At 41.6% G+C, this 23,484-nt stretch overlaps 1 protein-coding gene across 4 annotated transcripts in view; it reads right to left on the bottom strand.

Moving 5' to 3' along the window:
* usp2a (ubiquitin specific peptidase 2a) overlaps nt 1-23,484 on the bottom strand; it is a 41,823-nt gene that overhangs the window by 6,898 nt on the left and 11,441 nt on the right. For all 4 annotated transcript variants that reach the window (XM_047593934.1, XM_047593932.1, XM_047593936.1 and 1 more), the window contains exons 3-7: nt 21,121-21,976; nt 1,761-1,811; nt 709-832; nt 251-362; nt 38-148 (exon numbers count right to left, since the gene is read on the bottom strand). In XM_047593934.1, the coding sequence (XP_047449890.1) occupies nt 38-148; nt 251-362; nt 709-832; nt 1,761-1,811; nt 21,121-21,912 (1,190 nt within the window). In that variant the 5' untranslated portion in view covers nt 21,913-21,976. The remainder of the gene's footprint in view (nt 1-37; nt 149-250; nt 363-708; nt 833-1,760; nt 1,812-21,120; nt 21,977-23,484) is intronic.

The following is a 23,484-nucleotide window of genomic DNA, read 5'->3' as shown; positions in this document are numbered from 1 at the left end:
ACTACTGTGTGTCTAATTGTGCTGTCTAATTACTCACGGGAGGTGGTCGAAGTCTTCTACAGTGCCTCTCGGCCTGACAGTGACCCTGTTGACCTCATTGTGCAGGCCGTCCAAGAGGAAACGCAAGAACTCCTGAGCATCCTGTTGGCTGCGAGACACAAAAACAGTCACAAATCGAGATCTCCAGGCTTGTGTTCGTGGGTTTTGCAGATGAAAACAAAGCTGAAACATGCAAAATAGTGTAACTTACTTGTATCCCACAAATCTGGGAGCATATCTCTGGATCTGAGTTTTGAACTCAGAGGGACTGACCGCCTCGCTGCTGGACGATGTCCACATGGTCTGTATCAGCTTGGCAAATTCTGACCACAAACAAACACGCAAGTCACTCACAAGTTGGGCCACAGAGTGCACTTGTTACAAAGGTAACAATATCTGCAGGTTGATGGTGAAATAAAGGTGAATCTCGTTTCCTATCTTGAGTAAATTTATGGACATTTTCATGCAAACTTAAACACTTTTAAAAACACTCTGCATCCTGAGGGCCCCTCCTCACATTCATAAATAGTACATGTTCCTATTCACACATGTTCTAGGAGATGCAAACTGAATCCACAGGTAAAGAGGGAATGAGGCCATTACGTATGGATATCTGTGTGAGGACTGTCTGTTTTGGACTCTAGGGGGCCTGTGCGGCGCGCTCCTCACCTTCCATGAGGGCTGTGTTGGTGCGGCTGTTGTTGTTAAGGTCTCTGCGGTGCGAGTTGTGCAGGCAGTAGTCTCGCAGGCTGTGTGTGTTGCTGAGACACTGCAGGATACTGTTCATGAAACACTGCAAGGAGAAACAGCACAAAACAGCTTGATTCCCTTACAGATTAAACAAATATTCTTTGTTAACTGATTAATAAAGGCTCCACTGATAAAAATCCAGTTTAGACAGTAACATATTATGAAATAATTCAACATCTTGAGTTACACAATTATTTGCTGACTTGCCACGACTAAAGGGTGAGAAGATTAATAACCATGAGATCTGTACGCTAAATGTAAATCTACAGCCAGGAACCTGTTAGCTTAGCTTAGCATTTAAAGATAATCAGCTGGGAGCTATCTACTCTCTACAGCTCCCCTGATTGACAGGCTGTACCCTGACTGTGTAGGAATAACAGGTTGTGGTTTTTACAGGAGGTTATTTCTTGGCTGAGCGCAGCAACTTTCACAAATCTCTGCTGGTTGCCTGGCAACCTCGCAGCGAGGACAAGACTCCAAGAAATGACTGCAAGCTAAGATAACCGGCAATTTCACGTTTAGTGCACAGATGTGAGCGTGATTTACATTCACACCGTTCTCAATGAGAAAGCAAATACATGTGACAGGGCAACAGACGACACCACAGTCAATGGAGGAGCATCGCACACGTGGGGGAATGACAGCGCTGTCTGTGTATAAACCGCTCACATCACATGTCCACATGAGACACGTGCAGTTTGGTAAGATCAAACCAGTCAGAGAGGGAGAGCGAGTGAGTCTTCCATGGTCCATAGTTCAGGGCTCTGTGATTAGGTTACTGTGTGTACACACACACACACACACACTTGTTGTTTATTTCGGAAGCCTGTTGCCTGGCAGACACCGAGCTGGACCACTACTCTTGTATGGTCAGATACCAACAAACTGCTCTCAGGGTAACACTAACTGAGACCACTGCAGGACTTTTGGCTCCAGACGGATGTAATGAAACACATGGCTGTTGCACTTACAGTGTTTCCTAAGTTCTTCAGTCCCACCAGGCCCTGGGCACTCTTTGAATTCTGAAAGACAAAAGAAAACACACAACATTTAGATATCTTACAATTTTCTCACCAGGCTGACGACGGATGGTTTACGTATTTAAAGCCACACAAGAATGTAGAAGTGCTCATCTTGCCATTACACACTCTACAACCCATCGCTAATAGTGAACAGGCTTAAAATACCAAGAAGTCATGAACTCGGTGACCATCTGTTTGCTTTCATCTGTTTATCTTGTCCCTGCGTTTGATTTTTCAGATGAAATGCTCAGCTACTGTTTGCAGTGTTTTGCTGTTAAGTGATTAGAAAATGTTTGACCTTATAAACTAGTGTTGTGCTAAAGTGAAATACACAAAAGCCCATATAGAAACTCTGGTGAATACTTCTTCATTTTTAAGCATTGTTTCTTTCGTTTACTTCACTTCTACTCAAGTTATGGATTTCCTACATTTCCTAAAAAGCCACCAGAGAACCAGTGGGAGATACTTGAGGTGTTCACACCTTTAACATACATAACATAATATAACATTTCATATAAGTAATTGTATTTATGATGAACTACACAAACAATAATCTCCTTTTCACTGAAACCACTGGGTAGAAAACTGTTTTACCGCTAAACACATTTCCATCAGTGTGTATTCAGCTTCCTCTAAATATCTCAGAGCTGTAATGTTTGTGTTGATTCGTTTCAGACTGATTTTAGTGATATCCTCAGGAAGCAAAACAATCAGACATGTGACAAAAGTGTGACCTCTCTACAATGTGTGGCTCAGTGATAGATATGAGGTTTTTCCTGGTGAGCATTATCTTTAGAGAGGAGAATGTTTTTGTAATTTTGTAGTCACTTTTGTAATCACTCCCTGAGGGCAGAGACCTGATCAACAACAGCAGCTAACAAGGAACCACTGTAACGCAAGGATTTCAAGTTACACTCGAGCATTTGTGTCACAAATCCTCAAAGGGAGAAACATTTCGACTCAGAGGAAGCCAACAGGTGTCAAATACATACTGTCCAATTATGATTTCAGCATATTAAAATGCTGTGAAATGCCGTGGAGAATATATGCCATCACAGCAGTGGTTGAATTCTGTTACATAAGTTGAGTGGTTATATAATTGAGTGGCTAGAGGAAGAACTAACAAAGAATACGGGGGTGGCTAAGGAATGCACTAGTGCCCTTGACTAAGAAGCAGAAGCAACAGACAGCTATGGTTTAGAAAACACCAGCTATGCCAGATTGAATTCATTTTTCACAACATTTCATCAGCCAGTGTCACGTCACCAGTTATATCATGTTGGCCACATTTACCATGCGTTAGCTGTTTATTGTGCTATTACATCTCTGGAATTAGACGGAGCCTTCTTTCAGTCCTTTCAGCACAAAATACAATAGCTGTTTTGTAAATCAGCAAGTACAGTGTAACTTCAACGATCATTAACTAACTTGAGGTGCACACACTAGTCAACTAGTGACCGATCAGAAACGCTATTATATATTAGCTTGGTTTTTCTCGGTAGCCAGGAGCTCTTCACGGCTGGCAGCCTAACACCGGTCACCTGATCTCAGTGGCAGCTGAAATCCATCCTACCCACGTGCTTCCTGTTCCCGTCACCTGTGGAGAAGCCGGAGCACACTCACTGCGAGCGCTAAGTATTAGGGTGACTGTGAAAATGGGCCAAATCCCCGGTGAGGCCACGCAAAAAAGCATTTAACCGCTTACTGACACAAGCAGAACAACTGAGTTATTACGGTGTGGCTGGGAATACAACAGAACTATGAAGTAAGATGATGCAGATCTCATCTATGATATGTGCTTAGTGAGTCAGGTGGTGATCAGTCCCCAGGCCCTGGATGAGAAATAACCAGCGTAGATGAAGCAGTGATGAGTGACCACAGTCTACACACTTAATGAAATTGCTAACTCAAGGATTTTTCCAGGTGATGAGCAGGTATCAGGTTTGTCATCATTTCTACCGGAGCAGAGTGTTTTTTTAACGGTGGGACCAACACAGTTTGTCACTGATACAACACGTGCTCTGCAACAGCAGCCGTCTCACTCCTGCTGTAATGATTGTTACATTACCCACTGATGTGTTGATTATTGTCTGAGTAACTGACTGAGATGGAAATCAAAAATGTCTTTACAGTTTCCCAGAGCAGATGGTTTGAAATTGCTTGTCTGGCCAATACCCAAAGCCATTCAATTTACAGTGGTATACAATACAGGACAGTTGCCAGATCCACAATCTGCAAATGTAGAGCATTTTTGCTCCACTTTAATCTGCATTATTTATTTATTGTTATTTAAAGCTGTATTTATGATTTTGCGATGGTGATTCATGGCCGCATTAATGCATTTGTAATTGGCCCTTTAAAACATTAGCTTTTGCATTAGCTGGCTTTTTTGTGCGACTATTGCAGAAAACAAGCAGTAACCAAGAGTGAGAAAAGGTCTCTCATTAAGTGGTGAATTGTGTTAGCTTCCAGATGGCTGTTTACACAACCAGCAGACACATTAGAGCAACATTATTAAGTCCAGTATTCACTCTCCACTGCTTTTAACGCCGTCTCCATCAGCTCCCGAGGAACCTCTGGGTCGGTAACTATTCAATGTTCCCTAGTTAGTAGCTAACTACGGCGTGAAAACATGCTTAGTGGAAGCACTGATGCAAAACAAACCTTCATATTTGAAGCCCAGAAAACAAAAGCAACAAGTGAAATATGTTAAAAGCTTCGTGGAACAAAAGTCACCTTCTATGTACCTGACATCAAAAGCATTTGTTCATTTATTAATAAAGGAATCATTGCAGTGCAGCTGAGGACACTGAACGTGAACAGAAATCTATATGAGCCTTCCTGTTGTGAGCTCTGATCTTCTGGAGGTTCACATGACGCCTGCAGCTTATCTCGTTATGAGTACTGGTACAGGAAGAGCTTTTTACTATTATATAAATAACCTCTGCCATCTGTCTTTTATTCAGCAGTAATACGGAGTCGGTGCAGCATGCGGAGGGCAAATATCTCCAGTTTAATTAACTATGGCTTATCTAAATCCTCCTTTCTGTAAATTCCCCTGCAGTGAATAGAGCACTTCATTAACCACGGTCATATAGCATACACACAAACACACGCACTTCCTGTTGTGAGTCCATCGCTCGCTAAATGATTCATCTGTAACCGTACGCTCAACAAATCCTCTCAAGTCTCACATTTTATTTCATAAGACGCATACGTGCGCACGCAGCCTCTCCCCAGCACCACTGGAATGTGTACGTCTGCCTTCGCTGCTCTCTGCTGAGTAATGGCCACGTCCAGTCCCAAAAATAGAAGCTTTGCATTTAATAACAACTGCCTGTCCACTCGCAATTGGCTGATCCCGTGGCCAGCCTGCCGCACGTCACCGCGGTGAAACAACGCCCCGGCCCTGTCTCCGTGGCAACGCTATTCTTACTTTTTTTGCGGGATGGAGAGCTAGAGGACATTGTGACATCACAGTGACAGGGCTCAGCGTGGAGGGTGTGTGTGTGTGTGTGTGACTCAGTGAGAGTTTAGAGTGACTCAGAGCAGATGTGACTTTCACACAGAAAGTTTGTGTATTTTGAAATTCTAAAATATTTAATATATTTCTTTGTTATTAATAGAACGATATATATAAATCCTGACATAAATAATTACGTCAACAATAAGAAGATGACATGTGATTGACTGAACATTAAAACGTGTTATTGTTGTATTTTTTATATATATTATATTTATATTTAATAGTGACCGAAGTAGAGTGGCTATCTAAAGGCTGCATTTACTGCATCATGGGAGAATAAAGCCGTTCCCTAAAAGCCAAACTAATGACATTATTTTGGGAGTTAGCAGCTCCTTAGGGCAGCGTAAAGCAGCTTTTATTGCAGCTTTAAAATTGCTGATGAAAATCTCCCACTGGAAGGATTATTCCCTGTGATACATAACGATAATACTTACATATCAACAAGCACGAAATATAGCATATTTTACTGATGAAACTCTGGTGAAAGAAACTCTTCTATTTAATCCTGCTACCTCCAATTTGACTCGCTGTAAAAAATACAACTTCATTCCAACTCATTAAGACTTCATTTCTTAAGCAGTGTTTCAGAGCGGATACTGTGAAGTATGTCAGTGACAATCCAGGAATCACTGACTCAAGCTGTGATCCCAGCCTGTAGTCCAACCACTATGACAGCTGATTCCCTTATGCTAATTCTGCTGTAATTCTTCTCAATAAGCAGTTCAAAACTGTTCAGAGTGTGTATGTGGGATTAAAATCATACACAGAGGTGTATCATCCCAGAAACGTAACTGCTGGATGATGAGTTGATTCAAAAATAATTAAAACCTATTTTCTCATTACAACAGTTTGTTACTAGTGGTCGGGATGTGAAGGCAACATTTTCTTACAAAGTTGGGCTTCAGCTGTTGGATTACGTGCAGCTCTTCACATCAGTTCATGTGGAGAATAACACATTTTGCAAATATTTTAAAATAAAATAATCATTTTCACATTTCTGAAGTTGGTCCTTGTACTTTGTAGCCACGTTAAGCTACACTAACCAGGATTTAACCCTGGCTGGTGTATTTTTCAGTAAAGCCCATCTATTAATTGATGGCTTCAAGACTTCATGTGAAGAAGGGCCGTGTTTCATTGATGATAGATTAATATTTTTAAGGGGAATCAATCAAAACCAACAACTGGTATGTGTGCTGCTGTACTAACTTATTTTTTCACAAAATGGAATATTGTCAGATACATTTAACACCATAGACAAATATCAAAGGTAGATGATGATTTAAACACGGTAATTTTTGTGAACAGTGAACTCCACTTATGCTTCGTCTTATACTGCTATTGTGTAGATCTCGCAGCCTCACATGTTCCTTGGACACACTCTCACCATTTGTCTTGCTTATTTACTCTCACACTATGCACATTAAATACATAAGTCACACTTTAGAGCCACTCATTTCAGATTTACTGCATCCATCTTGTTTATTTCCCACTATCGTAAGATGGTACATACTGTACCTTTCTATAAATAAATCAGCTCATCTGTTGGCAGTAAATCAAAGCAAAGCAGTGAGGTGTGATCAAACAATCAATGTGTGCTCGGAGAGGGAGAATGACAATGAGCTGATGTATAAATAACAGTGGAGAGGACATAAATGACATCAGCCGTCACAGGAAGCATTAAACGTCCACTCTTGCGGTACATACCGTATACAAAAAGGAGCCCAGGGGGATATATTGGTATAAATGCTCTATTCATAAATGTCAGAGGCAGCGTGGGCAGCTAGCGAACTACTTTTTAAACCCCACTCCTCTGAGGCTAAAAAGCACCAAGAACAGAGAGACTGCATTAAAAAGCCTTCCGCCTGGTTGGTTGAACAGCTCCCTAAACCTGGGAATAAGAGACAGAGGAAATGTCCTTTTGGCATGTGTCCAGCTTGGTGGAGGTAAAAATCTGTCCCTCCAATGTGCTCAGTTCAGATGTGGGAGTACACGCATGAGGGAGGAGTGTGTGGTGTTATAGCAGTGGATATAGGTCAATGCAAGGTGAGGAGGCTGGAAGGAATGAATAATCCCTGATTCTGGCTCCGCTTTCCAGTGTGACATCACAAGAAAAGAGAGGACGACGACAACAAAAGGGGAGATTAAAATCTGCATTTGTCCTTTTTATAAATGCTCATCTCGCCACCTCATGAACTCTGTCCCGAGGCAGGGAGATTAAACTCTCCAGCACGCATGCTGTGTTTACATCAAGCATAATCTGAGGAATCCAGTGTTCCAAATGCCTGACATGCTTTGATTTAGTGTCAGACATCAGCTGATGTTTATCAAAGAGACGGCAAAAATGACGGACATGAGGCTACGTCCTTGTCATAATGCATTTATAGTTAAAGACAGTCAAAGACCATGTTAGTGTGTTAATGACACTGTGACTAAACCCATTATTCTACTTCGACCAATAGACTTCATGACTGCATCGTGTTGCTGGTTTATTAAGTGAATAATGTCAATAATGAATCGTGACCTAAAGAGAGGGTCAAAGTCATTATTCATCAGTGTCTTTAACAAGTGATCATGTGAAGGACTGGTTGTTTATTATCTTTCCTGTAGGGTGGAAATGAAGCATTAAAGGTGCCTTGTGGAGTTCTTGACCACTAGTTGCGCTATAGAGCAATGATTTTATGAATGACTGTTTCCACAACTGTAACAAGCAAAGACACTTAGCCATGTGGCAGCAAAAGAAGGGAACAAGTACACAAACTAGCAAAAGCAAACATGGACAATGAACAATAAAAGTTTTGCTTATTTGCGAGGACACTCTAAAGGCGACATTTGATGTTCACGACTTAACGAGAAACATTTCAGCTTTGAGCAGATGTCAATGAACAATTCTAAGGCACTGTCGCACAATGCAGCAAACTACAATGACTGATAAAATGTAACTGCATTGTGATTTTTGAGATGTACTCCTTGCTGTAAGACAATGGACCATTTATGGAAAATCCACCTCAGTCAACCTCCTCAATAATCTAAAACTTGTGGAGGTTAGAAAAGGTGCCAGAAAAATACAAGCACTGAGCGGGAGTGATACATCTAATGAATCCCAAGGGGGGAGTTTATTCCAGACTTTAATTGAGGGCATCATCTGATGATCAGTCTCTGTTTAGTCTGCAATTAAGTTTAAATGATTGAACGGTTATTAAGAAAAGACAAACGGTGAAGCTGTTGCTAATTAACTAAACCAAACTGAACTAAAAAGGACGGGGGCAATTTAAACAGGACAGCAACGCTGCTAGCAACTGTTTTTATTGTCTCACGCTAAAAATGATCATATCTCCTAATTTACATCATACATTTTCCAGAATAAGTTTTGAGAGTCCTGAGGTTATAGACATAAAAACACAATGTGTGCACATAAGGAGCCCTAAATCAAAATCAGTAAGGAAGATGAATTATCTAATTTGAAAATGTGCAGTTACTTTATTACATGCCTTCAAAACCAAACCAATAATGAGTGTCATCCTCAGCCCTCCCTCCCTCCCTCGGCTGTGTCTCTAGGGGCTGTAAACTAAACTTCACACTACCAGCAGCAGGATGCCTGGGTCCACCTGGCAGTACAGAATGCCAGCTACTGATTGGCTGGCAAAGCAGCGTGAGCGAGAGCAGCAGAACAGTCTGTTCTGACCTGTCTCTGTGTTTGGCAAACCATCATAAACAACCTCTCTCTCACTCTGTATGAGTAACCTCCTCTGCCACCGTCCAGTTTCTCCCATGTAAGCGAGAGTGACACATTCACTCACTCACAAGTGTGCGTGTGTGTCTCACTGTTGGCACTTGATAGGGACAGAGACTATTTATTTCTCCCTTCTGAAAAGCACAGAGGGATGAAATCAGTCATCGGCGCTGGTTGAGTCAGTGTCCGTGTCTCTCGCACTTCAACACAAACTTACATGCAAACAAGCAGGCAGCGAGATCCTCTTACTGAGAAGTATGGTCTTACTGAGAAACACAAATAAATATAGCCTATGATGCTCGGGGCTCGCCTCTTGGTTTCACTGGGGTAAAGATAAAGAGAAGACCTTTTTCACTCATCTTCACCAGCTGGGGTTATCTTCAACACAACATTGCTCAGATAACAGCTAGAGAGCATGTGCCCGTAAAGCACTGGGTTTTTATGTAACAGCTCTGTTCATCTTCACACATCTCCCCAGGCATAAACTTCCCTACCAAGTGAAAAAAAAAAAAAAAAAAAAAACCTTTGTGGTAACAGAGTTAGCTCCTAGACAACAGGGTTGTGTTTACATCGTACTGAATCCCAGACCCCCAGGCCAGGCTTTGTCCAAGCACAACACAGTGGAGGATCACACCACAAGCTCTGATAAGTGAGCTGAATATCAAATCAAATACTCATGTGCAACAAAGTGTCAATATCCTGCTCGTATGAAATATCAATAACAGAAATACTCCCAATGAAGTACAGTGAGTGATTTTTATCGTTTTGATTTCTTCACACAAGCAAAAGTGAAAAATCATCAGACAAAGCACCAATCAAGACTTTTGTTGGTTGTTGGTTTGTTGCTGGAGTCCCTCCATGATTTATTTGAGTAATAGAGTGGATCACATTTAATAGCAAATAATCAATTTAATTATTTATTAATTTTTAAATAGTTATTTAATTATTTTTTTTTATTGGTGCATTTTGGATTTATAAGTGATTTAAAAATATAAAATTATTTTCAAGATTACTGTAGATTCATTTTTCTGCTTAAAAACAAACTTGATTATTTTCTAATGTTCTGGAGCTACTGAAAAAGACGAGTTAGAAAGCTGCAGCAGAAAGCTACCTTTAACCTTACAGCTGGCAGTGATGGTCACGCTGTGAGCCTGCTGTGAACAAACGTGTGTGATCACAGATAACAACACACACAGTCCATTGTGCACTCGTGCAAACACACAAAAATGTGTTTGAATTGCATAAGTGCACATTTCTTAAAAACATTCTTAGAGCTTTTCCCGCTCATGTGAGCTAATTTTACAAATAAAGACAAATAAATTTGATTTGACTATACACACACAGTAAGAGAAAGACAAGGGAACCTGTCCTTGTCATCATGCATGTGGTCTACGGGGGGGAGGAGCAGAGAGGAAGGAGAAGGACAGGACAGGAGGAGCAGGTGGATGGTGACAACAAAACAGACGAGTGTGCCAAGCTGCCAGGCCTGGCCAGCACTAAAGTGTATTCTAATGTGATTTCAAATTACATAACAGAAGCTGGCACACAGCAGCTCCACACCACGCTGTAGCCCAGGAACATACACACATACAGTATACAAACAAACACACACACACACACACACACACACACACACACTTGACAGCAGCAGCAAGGCTGAAAAACTTAAAGTCATTCCTCATCTCATATCAGGGGAAGTACAGCTGATAAGCAGGTTTTTAAATCTCGCTCTCTTAACAGTTTGTGTGTAACTGTCCATCTATCTGACGATAACGTCTGCTTTAGCAAAGGATCATATTAGAATCAAGTGTCACTTCATCATTTGCGCTGACCGTATCAGTACTCTTTGTTGGTGTCAGTCATTTGTGATTTGGTTCATTGATTTTGTTCATGTCTGTCATTACAGTGTAGGAGGGACTCCACAAAACCTACAGTAATGTCTGTCCCACGTTTCTTTTTTTAAATCAAAATTAGAGGAGGATTTTGAATGACAAAAATAAAATGCAGTGAAATCGTTTGCAGTTAAAGGTAAGGTCACATCATCTCTACATGCTTAACAGCTGAACTGCCTGTCAGTGGGTTTCTGTACATGATGTACTTAGACCTACGTTTATCCGCTGCCATATGGAAGAAGCCTGGGGCAACATGAAGATATCTTAGAGCATGCAGAAAGGCCTGTCGGGGTGGCTTACTTCTGTATTTATGTCCATTCTATGCCTATGGTATAGGAGGAGTATAGTAACAGCAGCTGTAGTGTATGAGGGGGATTAAACGCTGGTTATATAACCAGTGACCTGCCAGTGTGGGCCTACTGATCCTGGCACAGCGGAGTACAGCGGCTTAAGAGAGCGGCTTACCTCTGCAAATGGCTCACTTCAATGTTAAACTGACTTCATGTTTTAAAGACACACAGCACTGCCTGTGAAATACACATCTGTGCCCCATTTTCATAACAAAGCCACACATTTGTGCAAGGTATCTTCACTCTCCTGTAGCTCCTTACATGATTTAAACTGATACAAATGATAACCTTGTAAAAAAAAATTAAAAAAGAAATATACATATTAAAAATGTAAAATACTTAGATTTGAATAAACCGGGTTCATATTTTATTTGTACTGTGCCTTTACACTGCCAGTGGTATTTTGATGACACAACACGGTAGATACCACGATGTCTGAGTAAGTGCTGTTTATATTATATAAGCCTCATCTCACACTATGGCTCATACTAAACTGGCGAGGTTACTACTCGGATAATAAATTATTACACATGACTAAATACTGTCAGATTTTTTGAATGGAGTTTGCTATGATGCGCTCGTCGGATCTAACAGAACACAGAAGCACCGTCTCTATCTTACCTTGGCTTGATTTATGAGAAGCCCTACGAAAGTTGACACCAGCACCGATCCAGACATGCTGCCTTTTCTCCGCATCTCCTGCTTCAGAAAGGGGAAAGCTGCGGCCGGTGGCTCCTCGGGCACCGTCACCGTGTAGGACTGTCGCATGCTCGGCATGCTGGCGGAGGGATGAAGCCGATGACGGGTCGGACTAATTCAGACGAGTGAGCGCTCCGTGCTCTTTGGCGATAGAGTCGCTTTCTCTCGCTGGAAGGCCAGTTAATCGTTTCACTCAGCGCCTGCTCTCATTCATTCATTCATATGACGGCACCGACATCACAAATCACGCCGAATGTAAGACCTGTGGCTTTCCCTTTAAATTACTCTACATGCGGTGTGAGAAACGGTACAGCACAGACACGCCGGGTAAAATACTTCCAAACGGTAAAGGATCAATTTGCTTCTGTATCTACGCAGGTGTAAGAAACGCGCGCATCCATTCAACGAGGAGGTCTGTAAATGGCAATAAATGCATATTGCCTTTCTATTCCGTTTTACCGGACTGGAGCTCCGCCCCCTTTGGCTCGGGTAAAAGTCAGCCTACAACAAACGTCAGAGACCCCCTCCAGCCGTGCCGTCTACGTCACAGACCATCCTTCTGCACGAAGCTAGAAGAATCTGAAGGACTAATGCTGAGCTCCAAGGAGACTGATCATCTTCAGCGTGATCATGACACGAGAGTAACCTACACAAGCTGTGACTGAGTTAGATGCCACGTAAGAGCGCGGAATCGGCCACAGCAAACATGTGGGAAAGACTGAGTATAGTCTAAATGTGATAATAGGGGCTTTCAAGCTACAGTGTGAACCACTGGTTCTAAAATTAGGTCCCGCAGCCCTAAAAGGGGGCTAGTGACTCAACAGCAGCACAAAGAATTGTTAAGAGTTTAGAAGGAGATATATTCAGTCTGTCAGGATGAGAGGATGAGGAATAACAACACAACAAAACACCAGTCACAAGCCTTGGGAAACAACCAAATACAGCATATTACGGATGAAGTACACTGATCAGTCATAACATTATGACCATCTTCCTAATATTGTGTACGTCTCCTCTGTGCCTCCACAACAGTTGCATCCTGTCAGTTGTTTTAATATTATGGCTAAACAGCGTATTTATGATTATATATGTTCAAATGATGGGCAAAAAATACATTGTTGCTACTTTGGGACCAGTGACAAAAAAGTAGCCGCTGTTCTAGACTCTAGAAAAATCATATCTTCCTCAATACCATAAACATGTTTAATTCATAGGAGGTAGCTTGGACACCCGACCGACACAATTTAATGAATGTAAAAAGGACTAAGCTAATTTGTCTGTGGTTGAAAGTCACAGAATGCAGGGAAAATGGGGTCGTACAGTGGCAGCATGGAGGCGGGTGACTCCAGGACGCTGGCACTCACTGTTACGCCTTCTTGAGGTGTCGTGGGCCTAACTTAACGAAATATCAGATAGGTAGCAGGTGTCTTCTTGTTGGTTTCTAGCTGTCACTGTTAGACTGCTGGTCAATTTTTCTGTTGAACTGGGCTTCTAAATATAGATTATAACATCTTATCCTGTGTAATAATGATACATTGTTTTGACGTCAAACAACCAAACATTGGTGTAGTTAGGAAATACTGGGCGTAGTGCTATGACATTCTTTATGACTGACTGTCTGACACGGGGGATTTCAACAATTTTTAGAGTCGGCTTCATGTGAACTCCAGATGATACCCGGAGAATGAGGCCTGGACGGCCTTTCACACACAAACGCACACACACCAGATAAGGAGAGTGTCAGTTATTGGTAATAATTCCTTTGATGGGGTGTCGACTAGACAGAGTGTGCAGAAGGAGGACACATCTGTATAATGACTGTTTTTGCTTTACTATAGTATATTGTACTTTGACATTTTTGCAATTTGCCACATTAAAGTGGAACACAATATATATGGGAAAGCAGAAATGAGTATGAACAAGCTATACTCCATGCAATGCTGTCAACATCATCAGACCCTCAACTGAACATTACACTGACTTTGTGACTACGTACCGGGGGAAACTGACAAGATAAATACTGTCTAATGTTCAGTCTGACTGATTTGGTTATTTGTGTTATCTCATACGTCTCCTCCAGGTAATGTCAGGAAAATGCAAGGGTTGCAGAGGATGTGTGAATGGGGATTTAAAGAAGTTCCCCAACAAATGTAGTTAATTAGTAACAAACATAACAGAATGTGCAGTGACTTGCCTCCCACTTACGGGGAGTACAATAGAGAGTAACCAGAAAAACGAATGTGTGGAAATAAAACATGTGGTCTGCTATCGGCCACGTCTTTTCATCAAAGCCAGTTGCTTCATTTACTTTAAATTCTTAGCAACGGACCATGTCAATATGCCATACATTTTTGTGCTTGAGAAAAGGGCCTGGGTTCGAGCGCCGGTGGGCTGTTGCTGAACTAATGTGTACGGTGAAAGTAGTGCAGCATGTCCCCAGGAACTATCTCATGACCCAGGCTCAAGTCTGTGTACATAACAAATAACCAAGGAGCACATTCCACCAGCCAGCTAAACATGTGAGCGTATGTCTCAACGTCTAATTCCTTGAGGTGGAAAAGGGGGCAAAGGTAGAGCGTTTGTATTTTGATATTCTGCCAGAAATGTAAAAAGTGAAGCAGTCCAGTATAAAAATGGAACAAAAGCTGTCTCTGAGCAATGTTATCTAGGGGAAGTCAGAGTACAATTACCTTGGGACTGCTGTACTATTCCCTGAGCTGGCAATCTCTTCACTCAAGTGTTTAAATTTAACCACGGTACAACATATTCCTTTGGAAGACAATCAACACTATTCCTTGTCGTTGATGGGCCATTATTCTACATAGTACATACCAGCCTTTGAGTTGCTAGCACTCATGCTAAATGCTGACATTGCCTTGTTTGGGGTATGAGGGAGGGTTTAGGTAAGAATGTGAAAGTCCCAGAACAAAATGAAACGTTTGGTGTTCCAGGACAGAATGAATTCTTCTGTACAGTCACAAGGGAACTGGAGAGAAAATAAAGGCAGAGGTTTGTTACAAAACAGCTACAAAGTAATGTTCCTAACTGATTATTTTTGTCAATTAGACTAGATGCTGGTCGACACATATTTTTCCATTTTAAATAGTTAGCATTAAGGTCTACATCCTTTCAGATTTTCAGTATGTTAACGGATAGCAAAGAATGTCTGAGTTACATTGATGTAAAAAAAACAAGTTGATGAGAGTCATACTCAGGTAAACTAAAACCTACAATTTGTGTTAGCAATCTAGACACAAATGTACAAACAGATGTACAGATGTGTTTTTTGTTTAAGACACACTGAATGAAAAAAATGTTTATTGCGTCAGTGTGTTCAGATTTGAACTGCGTCATTACTAAGTCATGGTTTAGAGGTAAATTATTCATTGGAAATTCTGATGTTCAGGAGCTTTGACTACTCTGTTTGCCTCTGTTGTTTGTGTGGCCGAGCCTACTGAAACTTTCATGTTTATGAGCTCAAAATCAGAAAAACAGACGGCAAATTCCAATTAACTTCAAACTGCACTGACTGCATAAAAAGGTGGACGAATCATGGGAAGGAGGTCAAGTGTGAGTGAAGCTATGCCTGTCAGGTCGTCAGACACCCACTACCACCACCTGCTTGTCACCTGTAGTGGCCTCTGACCGTGGACAACTTTAAACCTTGATAAAAACTGAATAATATTAATAGCCTCTATGAGGACAGAGTCACAAGTGAGTGCAGATTTCTGCTATTTGATAGGAAATCTTGCATCCAAGGAAATAGTGGTGGCTTGGGAAACAGATAATGAGATCTACCTGGGACAGTTGACTAGAACCAACACTGCTCGCTATATAAACAGAATATTAAACACTTACTTATAATCTGAAAGTTTAAATAATAATAGCGACCTTGACGCGGGGATCTATAACAGTATTACCACAGTACTATACCAATGAACAGCAGCTTTACTGAAGAGTTCAAATATCTGTCTTGAAAGATGCTAGACATACCCCACAAATCAAGCATACCCACAATAACAGTTTATAAAACCGAGCCACTGAAACATTTTTTTTTTTTTTTTTATCAAAAATAAGCTTCTCTGACCAAGGGGAGTCAGACAGAAAACAAAAATATTGTTGACTCAACAAAAAGTCTAGACACAAAGCATGAAAAGCTCTACTTGGAGTAAAACCACCCAATTTCCACCCGGGCCTTGTTATGGCTGTTTGTCTGCAGGAGCCGAGGAGGAGATGTACACGTGGAAGGCTGTTGAAAGGCTCATTGTTTTTTCTAAGCTGGTCCTAGAGGTGAGGTAACAATGAGTAAACTTCCTGAAAAAAATAAAAAGCTTTAGCGGTCAGACGACCAGACGAGTTGTTAACATGCCGACAGTTATAGTCAGATTATAGAAAGCACTTTGTTTAGTATTTAGAGTAAATAGTGAGAATAGAGTGAAACCTTTGTGTTGCTAACAATAACACTTTACAAAGAAGTCCCTGATCACACAGCTATAGGTAAAATGTGTTTTCAGATCTCTGACAAGCAAACTTGACTAACCTGAGGGTTTGTTTCCAGCTCGTTGCCATTACTTTCGCATCCCAAACAACAGACGCAACATCTAGTCTTAGCAGAGGTCTGCATTGTACTTGACCCAGTTTATGACATGGCTGCCTTTAAAAGCTCGTGTATAAAAGCTGACTGAAAAATTCTAAGATAAAGATGAGAAACAAGTGATAAACAACATCATCCAACAGAAATGCCTATATCATGTTCTTTTCCTGAAAACAGGAAAAACAAGGATCGATGACCATCACCTCCTCCAGCTTGCCTTACTCACAAACATGGCACAATATGTGCAGGACCATGAGGCGCCAGCTGCTATTTGTGTGTGGCAAGCTTCTGAGAAACTATCAGGATTGGGTTTACCTTGCCTTGCCAACACTATTTCAAGAGACCTTTCAACGCTGGTATACCTGAGCTTAGACATTCGTATTACAGCAACGATGGAAGTGCATGTTATTTAGCAGTTCTGTTGTGGTTGTAGGAACGCCACCACCGGACACTGGGAAACGGGAAAGCCAGAACAGAAGAATAATAGTCTTGGGAAGAGTATGTGTAGGGAAAATAAAAAAGGCTGTCTAACAAATACACACATGTGCTTGATGAAACTGTGATGGTCTCATGCCGCAAGCAACAAAAGCTACAACACAGCCTGGAGTAAAATATTACACAGTATAATATTACATTATTGACAAGTAAACGTTAAAGTGTTCCTCAAGAGTTAGTTGACATCAGTTCATCTGTTTAAAACAGTTGCAACAAACGCATCAGATTGGCTGACACATCATTGGAGTGTTGGGAAAGAGTCTGAGGTGGCTCATCTATGATATGCAGCGCGACATGCATACATTAGACATCCATTTGACACCTCACATCACCGGCTTCACCAAGATTAGAACATTTAGAACATTTTGGAAAAAAAAAAACAAAAAAAAAACAGGAAACAAGTGGAGGCAACTATAATCAATCTGGAGTGGAGGGTTTACACCAAACAAGACCGGTGACGTGGGTTGAGCAGTCGGACTGGTCAATTATCTGTAGGAGAGACACTGTGCTTGTGACTTGTCTGTGTATAATCAACGATTATTTCACCAGGACAACAGTGCAAAGAGTTCAGTGCGTTAGGACGGAATCGAACCACCAACCTTTCGGTTATTGGACGAGCTACTGCCGCCCCCAGTTCTCAGCCTCTTACCTTCCTCATCCCTCTCTTTTGTTCTCTTCTACGTCTACCTTTCATTAAAGTAACCAAATGGACAAAGAGCCAAAACTTCCTGAGATATCCCCCTACCCATATGCATTCCACCCCTCTCATCCCTTCCCTTCAACCCTTTTTATCTAATACCTTGACCCTTCTCATAATAATAACATAAACTTCCTTATGTCAAGTTCATCACATCTGTAACTGCATGCATCAGGTACTGGAAATCTATCATTTAATCATACTCGTATCATATGCGGCACGTATGCTTTCTCCAGGTGCTAAGTATAAATTAAACCCAGAACCTTCTAGCTGTGAGGAGACAATGATAACACACCACACTTCACCATCCTAACCACACACCCCTCCACTCTGTTGACAAAGCATGGCTGACATGATATAACATGATGTAAGCTCAGGAATTGCTCACAGCTAATGTGATGCTTACCAGTCATGACATCATGTATGACCAATGTCCACCCACCCAAACTGTGTCAGACAGTGGGCCCACCCAACATACAACAGGACACAGTACACGCCGACCGATGTGCGCTCCAAAACACGTGCACTTTGACTTGTGCCAGGAAAGAGAGTGTAAGGGGACTAACTAATCATTATTTAATCCATACAGCCGACAACTATTCCGACATGTATACATGCTTTTCTTTTTTTTCAATGAAATGACTGAAATAACTCGTGTATAGTTATTTTCACTGAAAGCAGTTAGAGACTGATTAACACCTGAAACAGGGAAAACAAAAAGCCTCGGTCATTTCACTGACTTTAATTTTCTTTCATGCTACAGTTAAAGACTAACATTAAATTTACCAATCCAGTAATTGTAACTTTTGGCCACAGTAGTTGTTGTTGAGCAAAATGTACCAAAACAAAACAATCTCAAACTCACTGTGTGTCAGACAAGAGTATTGCACGTGCACATTTCTAACAGCACGCACAGATGTCAGCAGCTTTTTGGTTCCTTTGGCTCATTAGCGGGACAGATAGCTGAGTGGTTATAGCCCTGCACTTCACAGTCCAACACATGATAGATAGGTGTTGATTACTTAGTTTACTTAGATTACAAGTTTAGGCTTGCAAGGTCCAGGGTTATAAGATGATGACAATAATTGGTTGTTGACATGTAGATATTGACATTGACTGACATTGCGCTTCAGATATAAGCTACGTAATACATTATCTATTTTTTATTTATTATTATTATTTTTAGCTATTTTGTTTCACTGTAGTTCATAAAATTGGATTAAGAACTGTCCAATGCATTATTAAAAACTGGTAAGATAGTGAGGAACCTTCATCTTCAAGACAGAAATGTGGTCAGAAAAAAATCCTGATTGATCATAAACCTTTGGTGAAATCAAATCAAAGAAAGACAACAGTGGAACTCGGGTCTAGGTTCAGTAAGATTATGAACAAAGAATGAATTCAGCTGACTATCTGAATATACTGAATGACCAGGTTATTCCATGGATTTTTTCTTCCCTGATGACACGGGCATATTCCAAGATTACAATGCTAGGATTCATGAGGATCAAATTGTGAAAGAGTAGTAGACAGGGAGCATGAAACATCACTTTCACACATGGATTGGCCACCACAGAGTCCAGACCTTAACCCCATCATGAATCTTTGGGATGTGCTGGAGAAGGCTTTGTGTAGTGTCCAGACTCTACCATCATCAATACAAGATCTTGGTGAAAAATGAATGCAACACTTGATGGAAATAAATCTTGTGAAGTAGAAGCTTATCAAAACAATGCCACAGCGAATGTGTGCTGTAATCAGAGCTAAAGGCGGTCCAAAGAAATATTAGAGTGTGTGACCGTTTTCTGTTTCGGTGGCGACTTGTTTTGGACAGGCAAATCTACACAAAACTTACTGGTCTTCAGGGGCCATGCACCCACAGTAAACCCGCACATGTAATTTGGCTGATCACACCTCCTCTCAGGACTGTGTGGGTGTGTGAAGACATTGTGATTAGTACACAGTGTTCAGTGACCTCACATAAGTACAGCATCACCCACATTCAACCTGAGTAGATGCCTAATTGGGCCGAATTAGTGAAAAGAACCCCGGGGATATGCAGGTCCTATTAGAGGCTAGACAGAGTGAGCACCACACTAAACAAAACTAAACAAAACATATACACGCAAGAGTTGGAAACGGGCAATATTATACTGAATATTCATCACAAAATGCCTCAAATGTTTCTGTTGAGGCTTTTGTAGAGATCACTTAATCAGAAGATCACAAACTATACAACTTACAAAATTTTAAGAGAAAAGTCTCAGACTGGACCAGCTGGCAAATATTATTCAGATGGTGATGGAAGCTTGAAAGAAGATGTCAAGAAGAAAGAAAAATGTCAAGACAACTAAGGACAAAGGTAATTTTATGGTTTGTTTAAGTTTTAAAGTGGTTACAAAATGTTATGATGCCCCATTACATTGTTAATTAACTAAAGGTAGTAGGCAACTTTGTTTAATAAAAAGATGATGGGTAACATAATTCACAATGAACTATGCTACATATATGTTTGATACTATATTAAACTACTATTACTGTAGATTAAAACATGGGTATCAACTGTTACAACTACCTGAAATACACTGAAAACCATTTTAAAGCAAAGATTCACCCTAAATCTCTTTCCCACACCTCCTCCTTCCCATAATCCACTCTGCTCCTGTCCTTCACTGCCTCCCCTCCCCTCTCATCTTCTCATGTAAGAGCTTATCAGGATTAATCCGAGGGAGGGGAACTGGGTCAGTTGTGCTTTCTGACCTGCATAGAGAGACATTAACACTGAACACACTGATGAAGTTAGTGGCCTGCAGACCCAGCTCATCATAACCCAGCAGCTCTTTTACAGAGGTGTAAGATGGCTAATGGCAGGGTTAGAAGGGGTCAGATATCCACGCTAAGAGCTCATTTGTCACACGACCATGGGACTACTTACATTGTTGGACTAATAGCCTCTGGTCTGTATATGATTGTTATTACGTTAGGAGAGAATCAGATGTAATGTTGTTGTTTTTTTTTCTAAATGGCTCAAACAGTCTGCAACATATAACAGAAGAGAGTGTAACATATCTGGTATATCACTATAAACCAGTACATCAAGTGCATTGAAATAAATTTGAGCAATAGTGCCCCCCTTTGGTAGAAAAACACAAAATAAAAACAAATCTATTGTGAGACTACCATGTGTGGATGCAGCGAACTGAAACTAGCGTGGCTCTGTGGTGATGACTGCAGTTTGGATCGCATTCAGCCTTACTCAGCTCCTGGCTATTGATCTTCTGTGGAGGAACAATTCCCTAATAAGAGCAGAAAAACAACTGTCTTACCGTGGAGTCTCTGGTGGGGGAGTCAGACAGCCCATTGCTTCTTGGCTCCCATGTAGAAGAGCTGAATGCTCTGCTGCTGCTGCTGCTGCTGCTGTTAAAGGCCTCCTGGGTGGAGCTCCGTGAGAGGGCCTCCTGAGTAGAGCTCCGAGACAGGCCTGAGTAGCCTGAGCGGGAGCTGGTGCCGTAGGAGTCAGCCACATCGCTGGTCCGATTGCGGTAGCTCCGCAGGGCACTGGTGGAGGATGACGGGGTGGAGGAAGAGGAGGAGGAGGCGTTGTTGAGGCCCAGAGAGGCAAGGTCCCTGCTCAAGTCACTCTGGGATACTGATTTTCGTCGGTTGAGCGAGATGCTCGAGGCCACCGGTGAAGAGGAGAGGTAGCTGGAGTGGGCCGAGGGCGAAGAGTAGGAACTGTAGCCGTTATAGGCTGACCCCCCGCTCAGTCCTGACGTTCCGTAGCTCTTGATTGGGGCTCTGCTGAGGCTCTCACTCCGGCGGCTGCTGCTGAGGCTGCTTCCGAGTATGTCAGTGCGCGGGATGGTTCGTCCCCGGTCACGGTCGGGGTCTGAGGAGGTGCTGTAGTTGCGGCTGCGGACGACGGGGCTGCTCAGATAGCTGGAGGAGGAGTAACCTGAGGAAGAGGTGGAGGAGGACGTCGGGGACTTGTATGAGGACAGTCTGTCCCGCTCGCTGTAGGAGCTAAGGCCCGGGGTCAGGGAGGAGCTGTAGGAGCTGTAGTGGCTGGTGTAGGAGGGGCCGGCGTAGCGCTTGGCCGTGGAGGAGACGCGAGACATGCTGCTGCTGTTGCTGCTGGTTTCTCAGCCACAGAGAGGGAAAGTCTCTGGAAGACTGCATCGACTGCAGACACAGCAAAGAGACACAAGCTCGGCATTAGTCCATCAGCAACAATCAAATCAATACTAACACTACAGCAACAACATAGGCAGCAGTTAGGCCATCATTTATGCCTGCTTCACCTAACTTTAGTCTTGTTATTAAGACACAAAAAACAATCCAAGATTGTGCGTCACTGACTTCTAATAATATAATAACAGGAAAATTTAAAATCTATACCACAGGCTTAGTGTGTAACGCATCACCTTATACCAAACATTGATCCACACTGTAGTTCATTGACCTGCCACTGAGATGATTACGTCTACATTTGTGATATTTTAATTCTATTTACTACAAATTCTATTTACTACAAATGACATTTCCTTTCCATTACCAACCCCCATTTTCAAAGCACGATATGATGTTTTCAGTTTGTATTTCTGACAGGCATCCATTCAGTATATCCCTCATTAAAGTTTATATTATCTGTGTGTATTACATAAGGCAGTAGTAGTGTGTAAGAACAAGCTGATGTAAAACATTTTAAACTCCATTAGTGTACAAAATAATGGAACAATTGAACAGTGACCGTGTGTAGATTTATGACCATTTCTGAATATCCACACTTCCACGTGGTTTGGTGTCCTTCACTCATTTTGTGCATTTTACCAAAGTTGTTTTTTTTTACTCACCCTAACTCTGGGCAAAAAGCACCTTTGTAAATTTCTTTCCTATTACACCATGAATTCGACTGCAGAAATCAATGCTAAACAAACGTGATTTATTTGAATTAGTAGATCTGACTCTCTTTAGGGAACAACATGGTATCTTCTTTAATATAAATATGAAATTCTTTATTGCATATATTTTAATTACAACAGCCTCTTCCCCGAAACTATTTAGGGTGATAAACGGATGGAACAGAGTTTGCAGACCTAATCTCCAGTGATCTCAAAGTCTAGAGGTTATGACTAAGGAGTCATCTACCTGGGAGAAAATGGAGCTAAAGTGGTATCTTAATAGAGTGAGAGATAACATAAAGAAAAACTAATTTAAAAATCTGTAAAATAAATAAATAAATGTGCGTGTTCTGTGGGTATATGAAGGACCTCACTCGGAATTCCTTGTGACCAGTTCATTGTACACTGTACTGTACTTTTATTGCATCCAATAAAAGCTGTTTGTGGAAGCCTCCCTTATAATAAGAGACACCGCATATTTGAAAAACTTCTAGTGAGTAAAAAACCTACTTTGAAAAAAAATCTACTTTGTTGTCAGTAATGTGTGGAGGCACCACAGGAGACTGTACTATTTCCAGTACTGTTCACTCTTTACACCTCTGACTTCCGACACAACTCTGGGTTCTGCCACCTGCAGAAGCTCTCTAATGACTCTTCAGTGGTGGGGTGTAGTAGGACACTGGTCATGGACTAGCATCGTGGTCCCAGGCAAACTACCTACTCCTGAATGTGGACAAGTCCAAGGAGCTGAAACCAGTGGACCGCTACAAGTACCTGGGTGTCTACATG

Source organism: Mugil cephalus, chromosome 9 (genome assembly GCF_022458985.1).
Source record: "Mugil cephalus isolate CIBA_MC_2020 chromosome 9, CIBA_Mcephalus_1.1, whole genome shotgun sequence".
NCBI lineage: Eukaryota > Metazoa > Chordata > Actinopteri > Mugiliformes > Mugilidae > Mugil > Mugil cephalus.
The sequence above is the reverse complement of the archived record's forward strand: the minus strand, read 5'-3'. Positions and strand labels throughout refer to the sequence as shown.